The sequence below is a fragment of the Microtus pennsylvanicus genome, chromosome 4, assembly GCF_037038515.1.
Source record: "Microtus pennsylvanicus isolate mMicPen1 chromosome 4, mMicPen1.hap1, whole genome shotgun sequence".
Taxonomy (NCBI): domain Eukaryota; kingdom Metazoa; phylum Chordata; class Mammalia; order Rodentia; family Cricetidae; genus Microtus; species Microtus pennsylvanicus.
In genome coordinates, this window is record NC_134582.1 from 91846576 (window position 1) to 91864278 (window position 17703).

At 39.1% G+C, this 17703-nt stretch overlaps 1 protein-coding gene across 1 annotated transcript in view; it reads left to right on the forward strand.

Moving 5' to 3' along the window:
• Nucleotides 1–17703, forward strand: part of LOC142849038 (uncharacterized) — a 292085-nt gene that overhangs the window by 205746 nt on the left and 68636 nt on the right. Inside the window, exons 21-23 of the mRNA XM_075971155.1 lie at nucleotides 2628–2846; nucleotides 5654–5906; nucleotides 11625–11788. Of these exons, the coding sequence (XP_075827270.1) occupies nucleotides 2628–2846; nucleotides 5654–5906; nucleotides 11625–11788 (636 nt within the window). The remainder of the gene's footprint in view (nucleotides 1–2627; nucleotides 2847–5653; nucleotides 5907–11624; nucleotides 11789–17703) is intronic.

Consider the following 17703-nt stretch of genomic DNA (forward strand, 5'->3'; position numbering starts at 1 on the left):
CTTTGGGGCAGTTTCTCTGCATAGGGACTCAAACTGCTCAGTCACTTATACCAATGGATGTGAAAAGAACAATGGAAATTTCCACTCATCGAAAAAGCTTCCGACTTTTCCATTTTGCACATGTTGAGGCTTTCTAGCTCCCTGCAAACAATACAATGTGGAGTCTGTGTCTGATTTCTTCTTTCTTTGCAGAGGTGGAACAGTGATGGAGGAATTAACTGATCAAATTAATGGATCATGTGTAGAATATTTATTTAAGTGGTGTAGGGAAGTTTGGGTTTCATTTCACATGATGTAAGGGCTAGTCTGGGGTTCTCTCAAAGGAGCCCTCAACCCTGACAGTATCTCTGTCTGTCACCAAGGCTCCTTGCAGGGTGTGTGTGTGTGTGTGTGTGTGTGTGTGTGTGTGTGTGTGCGCGCGCGCGCGCGTGTTTGTATAATTTGCAGGGACTTTGACTGCAAAAGATCCAAGACTTTTTTTTTTTAAATAGCAATATAGAAACGTTTGACTTGTAGGGTGGGAGTATAGGGGCTGAGATTTGGCAAACCCTCTGAGCAATGCACACAAAATATATACCATTTATGGCATTTAAATCATAAGCCATTACTTGGAATTTCAAAATACTATTTGGTTTCAAGTGTTCTGAAGTTAGCCAGGCATAACGTGTGGTGTGCAGACCCAAAGTTCCTGGCTACCCTCATCCACATGGTTGAAGTTGTAAGGAAAGAGGTAAGCCTGTCCTTGCCTTTCACCCTAAACACACCGCACAGGGCTGGAGTACAGAGCTGTGCACACACCTGGAGGGAGTGTGTGCTGAGTCACTGCACCCACCTCCCATCTTAAACTCTCCATTCATGATCCACATATGTGTGTGCACATGCGCACATGCTCTTCTTATTTCACTGTTATTCTCTAGGGTGGTTAAAAGGCATGCTCAGTACAAAAGTGGGTGATGGTTCACTCCTCCATAAAACACCCAGGGAACTGTCAGTTTCGGCTTTAGTGGCCTATTAGCCTATGGAGACCAAAAGGCCATAGCTATGCCCCTCCCTGTGTTGATACTCTGTTGTCAGACTTAAGTTTCCATGACTTCCTATGGCATGCTTGTCATTGTACTTGACAGTCTTCAGATAGCCATGAGCTTTATTCAGTAAAGTCTTTTGAATGCATCCATGGATTCTACACTTTTCTGGTAAACAATAAGTCCTTTATTTTGAATTCTGGTTGGGATGAATAACTCACTTCAGTTTCGAATAATTCATTTTTAATAACAGATAAACCAATATTTTATTACATTTCATTTGTTGTTGTTGTTGTTGTTGTTGGAGGTGGTATGTGCGTGTGTGTGTGTGTGTGTGTGTGTGTGTGTAGGCGCAGGAATGCACACACATGCATGGACAGTAGTGATCAAAGGACAACTTTTGGGAGTTGATTCTTCTAGCAAACTCAGGATGTCAGGCTTGCTAACAGACTCGCTTCCCCACTGTACCATTTCCCTGGCTCCAATAAGCACGCTGACATGCTATGAAGAACATGTGCTATTGTGAGCAGGTGACAAAAGAAGGGATATACTTTAGATGTACAATGTTTTCCAGGAAAACTAAATTTACTAATTCTAATAATTCCTTCCCATGTTTTAGCTCAGTGACGGGTATATTTACATTGCTGGACATCTGATCTTAGAAATTTTTCATCTTACAAAACCTAAACCATGACTCATTCCACAGCAGGAAAGGATTGTCCTTCCAGGCACCATTGAACATTTGCTTCCCCTGACTTTAACTGCAACAGAAAGGTCAGGTATCAGAATCCTGTAGTGTTGTCCTTTTGTGACTGGATTATTTCACGTTAACTGTCCTCAAGGCTCATTCACATTGTAGCATGTGTCAGAATTCCTTCATTTATTTTATGCTAGACAATACTTCATTGCGTATTATCAGATATGTTCCCTTCAACCACTCCTCAGTGGGCATTTCTGTTGCTTCCGTGTTTCAGCTGCTGAAGATGCTGCTGCCATGACCGGGGGTGTGGTTGTCACTTCCCTGCTCTGCTTTCAATTCCTCTGGATATGGATTATGATTTGCATAGGTGGACCATATGATAGCTACATCTTTTTTATATTGGTGTTATATACACCATACTGTTTCCCAAGGTAGTACTCAAGAATTCTAATACCAATGCTTGGGACTTTCTGTTGTTTTGTTGTTCTTGTTGCTTTTATATATTTTTTTTTTTGATTTTTGAGACAGGGTTTCTTCATAGCTTTTGGTTCCTGTCCTGGAACTAGCTCTTGTAGACCAGGCTGGCCTCGAACTCACAGAGATCCGCCTGCCCCTGCCTCCCGAGTGCTGGGATTAAAGGCGTGCGCCACCACCACCCGGCTTCTTGTTGCTTTTAATAGGCCTTGTAAGGAGGATGGATTTGGGTCTCATGGCTTTCATTTACATTAGCCTATCTCATATTTACCCATGCTGTCTTCAATCATCCATTTCAACAAAAAGGAGAATAAATTTGCTTGACTTCCAAATGTTTAGGAGTAATTTCACTCAGTTCTGTTCAGCATGGAGCACTTCCCTTCAGGGCATATGGTAGGTCCAGCGTTGACTTGTGGTTTCTTTGTTTGCAGCTGCTCTCCTGTTGTAGATGGCTGTGGATCTGGGGAGGTAGCCAAACACCTCCACTTTACATGGGTGTCCCTGTTTTCAGAACTTGAATTAGCTCAATGGCAGAGCCAGGGATTTTGGTACCTCCTGCTGCTGATGGCTTCTCTCTGGTTCCTGAGGCTCTACCTGCATTACCTGGGCCAGTGGCTTTTCCTCTGGGCCCTTTCAACTCCAGTTATAAAGTAAGTGCTTTCCCCTGCAAGTCAAGGAGATGCATTTTCATCTTGCTAGGGCCAATCAGAGTACAAAATTCCTTTCCCTGCTCACTTATTGGAAGACCTCAAATGGAGCCCTGATTTGAAGAGACAAAAGAAGTCTTTACCTGAGATCAGGGGCTTTTATTATAGTTACAGTCTCGGGCTGTGATTGGCTCTGCATATACAAACACTTAACTTGAGCATCAATATTTATTTAAAATTCAGCACATTCAAATATGTCCTGATATCTGAGCAGGACTCAAGAAGGAATTTGGTAATGGTGTTTCTGTTCTATTTTGATTTTATAAGCATGACAAAGGCTGAAGGTATTTCAGAAGTAATGTTAGTCTGATTTATTACCATACTCAGGAAAGAAAAGCTTGCTTCTTCTACAAAATGATTGAATTCAAACAATTACCAAACTCAAGCCCAGGCAGCTTTCTGGGCCATTATCCTGTAGGGGAAAAATTATGTTTTAAAGGTTGTCTGCCTGTAAACACGGTTGTGTAGGCACTCTAGATAGACAGATAGATAACAACACAAGGAAAATTCATTTTCTCCAATGTGTAGATGGCACAGATAGAAACAGACACATGTGTAGAGTTTCCATTAAGATGATTATGAAGAATTTTAAGACCTTCTGAAAAGAAATCCATGTGTATATATACACACACAGAGTTTTTGATTCTCTTATGAAATAAAGTAACAAAGATGTGAATATGTTGTAGATATAAAAATTTGTATGTGTCAAATAACTACATTTTCATGAAGGCATTCTACCTATCTATCTATTTATCTATGTATCTATCTATCTATGTATCTATCTATCTATCTATCTATCTATCTATCTATCTATCTATCTATCATGTGTGTGTGTATGTGTGTGTCTATCATGTGTTTATCTATCATCTATCTATCTATCTATCTATCTATCTATCTATCTATCTATCTATCATCTATCATGTATGTATGTATCTATCTATCATGTGTCTATCTATCTATCTATCTATCATCTATCTATCTATCTATCATGTATGTATGTATGTATCTATCTATCATGTGTCTATCTATCCATCTATCTATCTATCATCTATCTATCTATCATCTATCTATCTATCTATCTATCTATCTATCTATCTATCATGTATATATGTATGTATCTATCTATCATGTATGTATCTATCTATCATGTATGTATGTATGTATCTATCATGTATCTATCTATCTATCTATCATGTATGTATGTATGTATGTATGTATCTATCGTGTATCTATCTATCTATCTATCTACCTATCATGTATGTATGTATGTATCTATCTATCTATCTATCTATCTATCTATCTATCTATCTATCATGTATCTATCTATTATGTATCTATCATCTATCTATCATGTATGTATGTACATATGTTGTATGTATGCATGTATGTATCTATCTATCATCTATCTATCTATCTATCTATCTATCTATCTATCTATCTATCTATCATGTACCTATCTATCATCTATCTATCTATCTATCTATCTATCTATCTATCTATCTATCATGTACCTATCATCTATCTATCTATCTATCTATCTATCTATCTATCTATCTATCTATCATGTACCTATCATCTATCTATCTATCTATCTATCTATCTATCTATCTATCTATCTATCTATCTATCTATCATGTATGTATATATTTTCTTAGCTTCCGAAGCAGAAAATACAAATGTCCTAGCCTGAGCTGATAGACTTTATTAGTCACACTTTTACTCTTCATCAGAAGAGGAAGCCTTACCTTTCTTAGTTGTTAATCCAACAAGGCAGCAAAAATTATTGTGACAGCTCCTGTTGGTTCATTTTGTAAACAGAGGACTTGGACTACTACTATAACATTTGGGGGGGTGGTTTATTGTCTAGATCCACAGTCCTGACTCACACTGTTGCTCCAGGCCACATCTCAGCTATGACAACACCGACAATGAATGCTTACCCTCACTGTGGCAGGGCCTATACTAAGAAACCTACATTGTTCTATTTCATATCCATAAGGACACAAGAACGAATCTCCTCTGAAGAAGTAGTCAAGAAATGGATAAGACTTCTCTCCACTGGAAGACTTTAGATTCACAGTTTTACACCAGCCTAATTGGAGAGAGATGTTTGTACGTTGCAGGGAAAGATGATGTCAAAGCCACACTACAGGCAGCGCCTGTTACTGGCTTGAACTGGATTTAACCCACTGGGCTTCTGCTTGTGTCGTTAGCCCTTTGCTATGAAAGTTCAGTTGTTAGTGATGACTGCACTTTTGATGTTGGAAGTTGGAGTCACGCCAGAAAAGCCATAAGCAAAATCCACAACCTTCAGCCAAATTCTGAAGTATCATTAGATTTACGTCTATTTCTCATTTTCACAAGACGTTGACTCATTGAAAGTTCATTATTGTATTTTGTGTTTAAAATTGGCCATGAATATATCCTGTGTACTACAAAGAAGTTTCTGATTTACACATGGCTCTACTGAGTGGCTCAAATGGCATGCTTGGTCTGCTAGCTGCCTTTGTTTTTTATGTAAGAATAAAGGACAAGATACCTTTCATATCTTTGGTTGTGAACTATCCTGGTGGTCAAGAAAGGTGGAAGGCTTCTAACACTCAATTTCAGGTGCCATTTTGGGTGAAGTATTTTGTATTTTTAATAAAGAAAGCAAAGCACAAGGATCCACTGATTGCCCACTGATTGCTTTGCACACTGGTCTTTGCCTAATTCTTGCTTGGTGCCTGTGCTTTACCCCCCCCCAACAGATTCCAGTTTTATTCCTACACTGTTGAACTCTGCTACCCGACTTCTTCACTTCACGTTGGCGAAGAGCTTGCTGTGATTGCGCTGGGGCCATTAGCTCTGAACACAATAACATTCCCCTTGCTTCTGATCAGATGGGGCTGTCAGCTCCTGTTCTCCTCCCGCCCGGATGCCTTGTCAAAGCTTATCATCACGATGGGACTATGGACAGTTCTAGACCCATTGGCGGTGTTTATAGTGGATGCTTTCCTGGGGGTAAGTCAAGTAAAATAACCAAGATATGAATCCCTGGCACACAGTTCAGCACAGTGCACAACTCAGTTGACATGGGATGTTTCAATAATGATGTCATTCAGTATTCATCCTGAATTGAAGTTATTAAGCTTTTCCTCATAAAAAAAAAATCAAGGATGGTCTCATAAAATTGATTCAAGTGTGATTTTAACTATTGCAAACTTTAAAAATAAGTAGGGAATGGCCTAGAAAATAAAAAGCAAACTGTCACATTTTAAAAATTATTCAAAATTTCTATTTTTTTACATAAAAATAAAACCTTTTTCAAAATGAAAGATTTTCATAGACAAACTTCCCAGAAAAGAACTTTTACAGTAGTTCATTCAGCGTGACTGGCTGCCTACCTGCTTTCTGCCAGAACAGCCTTATGTACCAAATAGAAAGGTAAGAGATAAGAGCCACTGTAATATTTTGAAGTCATAACTTTTCTAAAGTCACCCCTCAGGCATTTCTTTCAACAGTTGTGATGATTTCGAAGTGACAAGCACATTGCACCTTAAAAACACAGTCTTAGCATCCTGAATGATTGTTAGGGACGTGCAATAGTGTGTGATGCTGCATGGGAGGACAGTATTCCAGGACTAGGCAATGACTCTGTGCTTCTGATCACTGCTGTGCAGTTTCTTTGTTATGTATGGATGTATGAACTGAGCTGTGGAGTAAACAGCATCTCCATTTTTCAGTATGAACTGAGTTGTGGAGTAAACAGCATCTCCATTTTTCCAGTCAGACAAAACAGTTACATAGAATTCTACTAGTTACAACTAGTATCTGAATTCTGAAACTGGTTATTCTCCCATTGTATCAAAATCTCTCCTTGAAGCTGTGAGTCCATATATTGCTCTGTGAAATTAAGTGTGTGCTATCTAATGATAATTATTCAGTCTCAACAAATTATTTAATTTGCTGATGCATATGACTATAATACATATACAAAGTTGATACGGTTATTCTTGTGAATTTGTTTGACATATCTATATCTCTGGCTGCTTAGAGCTTGAAAAGTATGCAATTTCTTGACTTATGCTTTTCAAGCACTGGCGTCAAACCCAAAGCTATGTGCATTGTAAGCAAGCACCCCACTCTGAATTACATCGCCAGTGTCTGAAACAGGTAATTTTTAGTTTTTATTTTGTATCAAAACCTATTCCAAGTCTTGGTAAAACAAAGGGTATGGACTGTGCCCCAAAGTTTCTTCATCAATGGATATGGGGTGAGGGAACACTGACTTGTGCTTCCACCAAATTCCTACTCAAGGCAGACTCTGTTAGTCCGGGACCACAGTTTAAAAACCTGAAGTCATATCCATACAAGAGGCTCTGAAGAGCATGCTGGAGGACCCAGGAACACTAGCATCACCTGGAAGACAAAAGCCCCGCATACAGAGCAATCAGTGGTACACCCTTCATTTTTCCATCCATTAGCTATGATTCCAATCAAAGATAAAGTTTAGCATCTTTATCAAAGTTTCACTCAACTTTTTCAAAGGTTTATGTTAGATTATCAAAGCAAAATTGGAGATGGTGGCTCAAAATTATATGATAATTCAAACCAGAACACACTTTAATCTGAAGGCAATAGAATTATAAGCAATTTCAAAGTGAAAAAAGGGGAAATCTAAACTAAACTTTTTATATCTAGACCTGGCAATAATATAAAACATTGAGCAGGGGGCAGGCAGGTGGCTATTCTAAATTAATTTGATGTGATCAAATACTCATTCATAACATTATATGATTGATGTTCCCCCTACCATGAGGACATGAAAAGGGACGTTTCATATTTGGTATGTATAGAGTTGGTCTTTATCACTACCCTAAGCAGATCTTAGTGTATTGACAGACTATACTGTTAATTATGTAAGAAATGATTTATCTCAATCACATACTATTAAAACTAAAGTCTCAAGTATCGTCTGATGATATTTTGGGGACATTCTACACCTTGGGTGCTAGAGCAGGCAGTACAGCCTGATCTCCGTTTTCTACTTCTCCTGGGCTATCCTATGTCACAGTACTGCTTCTCAGACTTGAATATTTGTAAGTGTCCAGGGTTTTCACCTAATGTGCAGCATGGCTCATCAAGAAGGGCCCAAGATTCCATATTCCCTATGGTCTTAGGTGATATTAGTGGTGCCATTTCCCTTGACCACTGCCTGAGCAAAATAATACTAGACACAATGTCAAGTGAACCTTCCCTACCACTGCTGTTTTCTAGGTTGAACCTTTAGGTTGCTAGGCTCCTCTTGGCCAAACTGGGATCCTTGAGGCTTTGAGTGCACTGGTATAATTTATATGAGAATTTTGAATACTTAAATGACCTCTGCTAATAAGGCTTAGAACTGGACAAAAGCAATCGTGGAAAATTACCATGTCAATCATTTAGCATTATTAAAATTAGCTCCAAACTTCACATTTGCCCCTGAGTGTGTTCCAGCCATCTTGCTGCTATGGACTGGAATCACGTGTGCTTGCCGTGCCACGTGTGACTGCTTTCTGAAAGCTTGGGATCGTTAGCCACATGGGTGACATTGTGAAGGAGGGAGCCACTGGGGCCAGCAGTGTGCTTTCAACCTTGTCAAGTTTCTTTCACCACGGTGGCTCTCCTCATTGCGATGCTGCACAGACTGAGTTAGATCCAGCCGGATCCTGTTCACCTTCTTGTTTATGAGTTTCTAAGCAGCCGAGGAAGAGACTGTACTGTCAAGGCTGGTTGGGCAGGAGATGTAAAGACACCATCTGCATCATGGGGAAGACCTTATTCTGAGCTATCTCATGAGTCCTCCCAAAGACCAGATTGACCTATGCAGCAGGCATGGTCCTCATGCTGAGCTTGCTGCAATGCCAAAGGCAAGTCAACTGAGGAGTTTAAGCAGCTGGCTTTGACGATCTTCTGAGACCTTCTCAGAAAGACTGTCTGCAGCCCTTGGGGGAAGGCCTTCCTTATTCTAGTCAGGACCCTTAGACAAATGAAAAGCCAATCAGCCCACTGTATACAAGGCAGCTGATGAAGTGAGTGTACGGAATTGACGCTGATGCCCCTGATGAAATACATAGGAAGGCAGGCTTTATAGCATGTCCATCTCAGGGAGGCCTTACCCCAAAGAAGCTGACGTGTATGATAAGGGATGAATCTGGGGTCTGTGTTTTTTCTCAGTTGCAAAGAAAAACATTTATGTCTGCACAAATCAACTCTCCAACTAGTCTTTCTCAGCTTTCACTACTTTTCAGCTAGTCTTGCTACTTTTCCTCATGATGTAAATACCCCCTCCAGTAGACCCTACATTCCAACACAGTTTCACTGGGGATTATATTCCCAACACATACTTTTTGGAGACCTGATCAGATTAGATATATATGGAGTGGTGGAGAAAAATCACAAAGTTGACATCATGGGGAGCTGTTCTATTGTCCCTAGTCTGTCATTATGTTCTATACAACACCAAATAACCTAGTTAAGGACTCCAGCCTTCAGTTTACATATGAGCACTGTGTAAAAGGAGTAACACATGCCTCGTTCGTCTCACAATACTGGCAGGTGAAACAAATAAGAGACTAAGTGTGAATAACACTTAAAGAATTCACATATTTCACAAATTAATAGTGATAGAAGGGGGTAATGAGGTCATGATACTATGCTGTGTGCACAACATACAACATAAGAAGCTCCTGTTTCAGACAGCAACTCAGTCCATATCAGGAATCAAGTGCACCCACAAGCATAGCACACATGTTGCATGAATGATGCCATTGTAGATCCATGGCTTTTTCCTGCACATCATTCAGGTCTTGGCTCAGGTGGCGTCTTTGACAGTGATATTATAAACCACACCAGACTGTCCTGCTGCAGTTCAGATCTTGAGTGGTCCATAGGCTCGCATTTTGGAAGCATGTTTGTCAGTCCAAGGGGCCATCAGGAGGTGATGGAACCAGAGGGAGCAAGTTTGCTCGGGCACTGGCTTGACTTGATGTACTCTCTCATCTCAGGCCTCAAAGCAGTACAGCCTGCTGAGTGTGGCTGTAAAGCCTGAAATCGTGAGCCAGAATGGGACTTCCTGCCTTAAAGGTGCCTATCATGGGTACTTTGTAAAAGTGACAGCAGGCTATGGCATCTCTGATGATGTACACGTACTGTGATATTTCCTCTCTGTATGTTACTAAAGCTTTTTGGAAATTTTCTATTTGCTCTGCAGTGCTGAGAATTGAGCCGTGTCTTGAGCAAGTCTTGCCGAGCTACATCCTGGTTGCCTCGTGTCTTTTTAGCTTTGAGATGGGGTCTTATGAAGTGGTCCAGATGGACCTTGAGTTTGCTTTGTAATGTGGTCAGGCTTTGAGCTTGCCACGCCTTGGTCTCCTGAGTAGCTGGGAGGCAGACCTTGTCTATGCTATTTAGCAATATGCCCGTGCTTACTCTTGCTCCCACACACTTAAAAAGAGGAGCCTAGGAGGCTAATGTCTTTGTTTAATATTCTTTTCTCTTATTTGAGCAGAAGGGCAACTAGTAGGTATTTAGTAGGTGAGAGTCTAATAATGATTGGCATCTACTGTTTAGATTATTTTTTATTGTATTCAAAAGTATATCATGTTTTATTGTTGTTTCATTAATGAATATTTTTATCTATTTCTTTTTCATGAAGCAAGTAGACAGAGAACTAGAAAAAGAGGAGGTAGGCTTTAAGGGCCCTCACCCATCCGCTCTCCCAGTGCTAGTAGTGAGGGTGCCCTTTCCCAGGTGGAACGATTAACAAGCAGTGTAAAACAGAAGCTTTACCGTGATAAGCTGGGCTTTCTGAATTCTAGTCATTGCTCAGTCACCAAAAGATATTTTGGTGCAGGCAAAATACAAATTAGCCTGCCGACTCCTTTGTTCCCTTCTCACACATGTGATTGGGATTAGCTACTTTAAGAAGTACCTTTTAGCACCATGCCTCTGTAACTGCCAGTTTAAACCCTAAAGAAATGGTTCTCTCTCTCAGCTTGAGGAGAGCTCCTCACTATAGAGGGATCATCACTTCCACTGGATATCATGGGAATCTCAGCTAAGGCACATTCATGCTCTGTACAATTCAGAGGTCAATGATGTCCCATAATGACACCATAGGTGCTTTGCAATACAGATTTTTCTTTAAAAAAAAAGACCTCATTACTTCGCATTTATTTATGACCCTGTACGGAATATGTGTTTCTGCCTCTCAAATCAGGGTGTGTTTTTAAATTAACCTAATGTAAACTTTAGTTTTCAAACTCGTATTAAATAGCATGATAACTTTTTTATAAGTTTCTAAAACAAGCCATCCCTTTTATGCATGGCACAAATTAAATTTCTATCAAATCTGTTTCAGAAATAAAAGAATCTTTCCACCATCACATTTAATTTCTTTATATCTTGTGCTCATTAAATTCACGAGTTAATAGCACATAAATAAAACATGCCTTTTGCTTCATGAATCGCACGTCAAGTGCATGCACGTTTAAGTCTTAGAAGGGAAAATGAGAAAAAAAAACTGGCAAACCAAGCACACAAAACCCAGCCTCCTTTCTCTTTCCTTTGTGCAATTTTCAGCTCTTACAAGATTTAATTTAGGAACAAATTATGATACTGTAGAGTTTCGTGTCTTTAAATTAATCTGACACAATGATGCCTCCATTGTTATTTCAAATCTGTGCTTCCTTTTCGCAGCGACTTGCACATAATGAGGAGACTCCCATCGCAGATGCAGCTAAACTCTACTGGATGCTTGTGAGAATCAAGCACCCAGCCATCCTGGGTGTCCTCATCACAGGGGTGCTTTACACTCTGCTCTTTGTCCTTTCTTCCTTGATTCTGTACTTGTATTGTCTAAGGTAAGGTCCTTCCACTGCGATGCTCTTTAGCTTTGGTCCTGAAGTTGATGTGGGAAGGAAGGGAGGGAGGAAGGGAGGGAGGGAGAGAGAGAGAGAGGGAGGGAGGGAGGGAGGGAGGGAGGGAGGGAGGGAGGGAGGGAGGGAGGGAGGGAGAGAAGGAGGGAGGAAGGAAGGAAGGAAGGAAGGAAGGAAGGAAGGAAGGAAGGAAGGAAGGAAGGAAGGAAGGAAGGAAGGAGAAACAATTAGAACCATTTAACAAGTCAGACATTCCCCTGGTTATAGCCATTTTTTTTTCATGCAAAGCAACAAAAATCATGACTTGACTTTGGAAGCAAAGTCTGATTTCACTGTGGATCATTGTTCTTGTTTTCCCAGATAATGGGCTAACAGAAGCCACGAGTAATTTTTTTGACTTACAAAGACATTCTAGAAAATTTCCTTGGAGTGTCATTGACAATTCTTTATCCCCTTCCAGTTTTCTTTCCATCTTCTCAAACATCCCCAAGAGACAGATAATCACCCAGCTTTATTCCTGAGTTTTCAGATGATCTGGATTTGCTAGGCTGTCAATTAAGGAAGCAAAGTGTGTCTGTGCTTGTGTGTGTGTGTGTGTGTGTGAATGTGTGTGTGTGTAAGCATTGCATGGGTGCATGTACATATGTGTGTGAAAACAACATAAAGTCAATAAATTCAAGGGAGACAAATATGCTAGGAAAAAGTTTTATCTGATGACTGTTTCCCATGCTGTGAAGATGCTTCTCAGTTGGACAACCTGCTTCAAAGCTTCTTTCAATGCCGCATGAAATGTCTATTTGACTTCTGGCATCAACTCAAATTCATGAATGTATTGCCAAGATCAATGTCATGATGTTACCTCTATGGATTTTCTATTTTTATAGATTTGGTTGTAAAAATGTCTATTTTGCATGGACATTTGTGCATGGTGTAAACGGCAGGTACTTTTCCCTGCTTTGCTATTGAGTCATTCCACTATGTAATAAAGAGGCCAAAGTGTCCCTGATGTATTTCCATCAGATATTGTGCAGATCAGCTAACCCCTATGTAGTCATCAGTGGATCCTCTATTCAACGGTAATGGCCCAGTGGAGGTCTGGTGTAATCTTTGATACTTTAATGTGATTGGACCAGAAGAACAACAAAGGCATGTATAATTTCAGGCAAAAAAAAAAAGAATTAAAGATCACACAGTTTTGAGGAATTATAAAATGTGTTTGTAGAGTCAAAATGTTGCAACATGGCCAGAATTGGATAAGCTTAGGTTGGGAATGTCACAGATAATGTGGTTAGAGGCTCTTTCTTTCTTTCTTTCTTTCTTTCTTTCTTTCTTTCTTTCTTTCTTTCTTTCTTTTCTTTTCTTTTCTTTTTGTCCACGCTACAAAGTTTGGATTTTTCTATGGAAAAATGAAGGAAGTGAAGGACTTTCATTTCCAGAAGACCATTCCACTTGTGGAAAGGGGGTTGGATTTAATAGGAGTCAGATGAGAAATAAGAAAAACTCATTATAAAGTCACAGCAATTATCTGAACAAGGAATGTCCAAACCTTAACCAAAGTGAATGACTGTAGAAGAGAAAGCAGAGGTGAACTTAAGAGATAGGCAAGGTTCAGGACAGAATTTGAGTTGAAAGAAGAAGATGAGAAGGCTTGTGCTGTTTCACTTGACTTCAGTTTTTTAAACAAGCAGATGGGGGATGGCTGTAATAATACACAAGTGATAGATTATTAATAAACATAAAATGCTTAAGGGAGCTAACATGAGCTGAAAATCCATTTAGATTGACTTTAATATATATGTTTTAAAATATTCTTTGTTCCGTGTGTGTGTGTGTGTGAGTGTGTGTGTGTGTGTGTGTGTGTGTGTGTGTAGGTGCCGCCAAAGGAATATGTCTGATCCCATGGAGTTGCAGTTACAGGCCATTGTAAGAGGTCCAATGTGGGTGCTGGGAACTGAACTCTCTGCAAGAGCAGCAATGGTTACATCATCTCTCCAACACCAACCTTGAGATATTTTGTTCTTCCCAAGGGAACATATCCTACAGGAACTCATGAGGGCAAAGGACAACTAAATCAATCCTGACTATAAATTTGCCTTGAGTTTCAGTACATGGAAGGAAGTACATTACATTGCAGGAGATGCACTCAACACAGAATGAAAACAAACGGTCAATCTTTGCCTACTTTTTTGTTTTCTTACAAAGCTGTACACAAATAAAACATAGTTAGACAAGATATCCTGTGTATCTGGGTGAAGTCTGAGTCCATTTCTATGTAGAAATCAAAGCTGCATAGGAAAGAGCCTTTTTGTGGACACCCAAGCAAACCAGATGTCTGAAGTATCTGAAGACAGAGGTGTGGCACAGTTGTTGATGTCTTTCACTTTGAAGACAGGCATTGGTTCATGATGTGGAGGGAGGATGACGTACTGGTGAACTGTTGATGCTTGGAGGGTTGGAGGATGGTACAGAGGGATCTCGTATGATAGTCATTGCTTGAGGATAAAGTCACTGCTTAGGTTTCCTTCCAGTGGACCGATCACCCTCAGATGTGGCCCTTATGTCCCTAACGTAGCTCGAGTAGAAAGCCTAATTCTTCAGGGAGAATTGGATTGTTTTGACCCAAGGCTGGTTTGTATGTTGAGATGTCATAAGTGCTGTATGTCATCTTTTTACGGCACATACTTTCCTGGGAAAAGGAAGAAGTCTTTCCTAACCATTCAGTTTGCATTTGAGCACCCACTTGTAATGTGGCCCCAAGCAATGTTGTTCACTTGCTAGATAATGAGGGTTCTTCACATATAAGAAGGTAAAATATAACCCACTAGCATGATTTTATAAGAGGAGCCACATGAATAATCACTGCATTATTTAAAATGAGCACAGTTTCCAAAAAGTTAAGGAAATAAAAGAGTAGTAGGTCATGCAATTTTTCTGTCTGTGATTTTAAAAGTTACGAGATAATGTTACATATCATTTCTTCCTGTATCAGAGACTCTCTTCTCAGGTAAAATGTTTGCAGTTGCACTCTTCCTCTGACATCAACGCTTTAATTTTCTAGATGACTCATGAAGTATGAAAAGTCAGCCCAGAATTTGTACAAACAAATAAGTAGAATTTGCTTTGTTATAGAAAGCACAAATACTGAGAGGGAAGCTCAATGACAGATGGAAACTGATAAGGGGAAAGGACCAGTTGGATGGAATACGTACACCTCACTGATAATGAACCTGAAAGAACACATCTTAATGAACCTTGGTGCATTTTCATAACCCTACTTTCTATTGGCCTCTATACCTAACCTAGTGTGTTAGACCTGAATATGATCAGAAATTCCAAATAGGACTTTACTTGTATTTCAAAAGCCAATGTTTTAGAGTAAATAGGTCAATCCAATCCATCAGCTGAACAATCTCTCCTCCCACCACTTCAAAATATCTTCCTCTGCCATGGCATGGGGCTGAGTAAGCCAGTTTTCTGAAGGAAGCACTGCCTACTACAGATACATGTGATGAGTAAATTGGGAGGTTTGGTTGTTGTTTTGCTTCTGACATAAATTTAATAAAGAAAGGAGAAATCGTAAATTCTTATCTTAGTGAGAAGTGCCAAAGAAGATTTGCGCAGGTTGACGGATAGGGTTGGCATCTAGTTAATATACATAGGCAATAAACTTGTCTTTCTGGGCTCTTGGGGTAGGGCTCTCAAGCATGCAGAACTGTAGGAACGCAGAGGAGACGGAGTCACCCATACCAGCTGCTGACCGAGAATTCGATTAGCTCTGGTCATTGGAAGCACTTTACCATGGGGACTGGACCCTGATGAGATCTGGTGTCTGACTCTCACTGCTCCAGGAGTCTGAGTGATTTGGCACTGAAGGGTTTCAGTAGCAAAAGAATTTCCATTCCCGGTGGTTGTGAGGAGAGTGCTGTCTGAACGAAATTTTGATTCTGTGCAAGACCCTTAAGAATAAGCATAATTATCTGGGCTTGATTTTTTTTAATAAAAGAAGCATTTGTGTTTTTAATGTTATTTCCTTATTTATTAAAGGAATACTGCTATATAGACAAAACTAGAAAGTATTAAAAAGAATAAGAAGGTAAATTAAAAGACCATAATAATTTGATAGATGAAGAAAGCATTGTTAAATTTTGGAATATTTCCTTCCAGTTTTTACGTCCTATGTGTTGAATTTTGTAAAGTGTAACTGAGTACCATGAGGACAGTTCAGATGCTGATTTCCACCTCAAAGTATGATGGACATTTTTACATTATTTAAATTATTCTCAAACATTTAATGCCTATACAATTTTATACAGCATGTTGTATAAGAAGTATAAAGTATTTAAATATATTTTACTGTTGGCAAGTTGATTTCTTCAGTTTTTCTGCATCTTATAAATAATTCTGATGGACTTCTGAGAGCACGGGGCCTTACCCATATTTTAATTATTCTTTGAGTAGTATCCTGGAAATCCCCATACACTGGTTGATGAGATAGGATGCACCGAAGACATTTGATAACTATGGTGCAATTGTCATCTAGGGAATTTTCATGGGTGTATGAGCCTGCAGCCAGTGAAGAAATGCAGGAAGAGCGAATCATTGCATGTGCTCATAACTTTATTAAACCTACCAGAATCCTGTTGTTTTTCTAAATATGCCTTCCTTTACTTACTAAACAATCGTGATATATTTATTACCCATTCGTCTTTTTCTTATAGTTTTGTGAATTTCACTTTTTTAAAGTCCCACTTGCCTTTCTCCGTGTGTCATTCAACTCCTCTTGCTCACTCAGTTATGAGTCCCACATGTACCTTTGTTATGGTTTCAGCAGATAACTTCTTTACTTACTAATTGCCTTATAATTTGTATGTTACTTTTAAAATAAAAATATTTAGCAGAGAGTGATGGTGTGTGCCTCTTAGTCCAGAACTCAAGAGAATGGGGCAAGCGTTATTTCTGTTAGTTCGAAGGTTCAGAGCCAGCTTCAGTTATATAGAACTGGGTCAGCCTGAAAGAAAAAGCAAGACGCTGTCTAAAAAGAATAAAGTAAAACAAAATAGTAAGATATTTTAAAGTTCACCACCAGCAAAGCATCTTTATCACACATTTTATGACTTACGTAAGGAACTCAAAAATTAAAAATAATAACTCATATAAAAATTTACAAATCTTTTGTTCTCTCCTATGCAGTTTGATATTTTTAATTAAATTCCTAATTGTAAACCATGCACACTTCACTTTGTGTGGATAGTGTTGGTGCTAAACAGAGTATCTTTTTGTCTTTTTATTTTCCTGGCCTATTAATTTTAGGCAATATTAAAATATTAGTTATTTTGCCATTCTATCTTGTTGGATTCATAAAGTAATTTAAATTCGTACTTTTCTGTTTTCCATGTACTACAGAATGAGCTTCCCCTTTCTGTGGCCTCTTTTATACAATTTATCTTTTTATTAAACTTTTGGAGTCAGTCCCTATCTCATAGTATTGAGCCTTGCAGCAAGCGAGATCTCAGCAGACATTGTTTGTGTAGTTTAATTGTAAAATCTTTCTATGAATAGTATCAAAGATCTGCAGGCCACTTACATGTTCATTAATATTATACAGAGAATGAGCTCTCACGATTTAAATGTAAGTTAGATTCATTTAAGTGTTTAGATTCCTGGAAGCTGTACACAAATTTAAAACACTGGTAATCAAGTTAATTAATTTGGGAGTGAGCTTACATCTTCTTCATTGTTGATTTAACGGGTCCAAACAGCCTTATAAGTTTTAGCTGCTGTTTAGGAAAATTAATTTAGATCAAAATAATTGAAGGGCCAGTTTTGATGAAAATATCATGAACCTATTCACTATCTGGAGTAGATATACGAGATAAACAAAGATTTTTTCTTCCCTTATA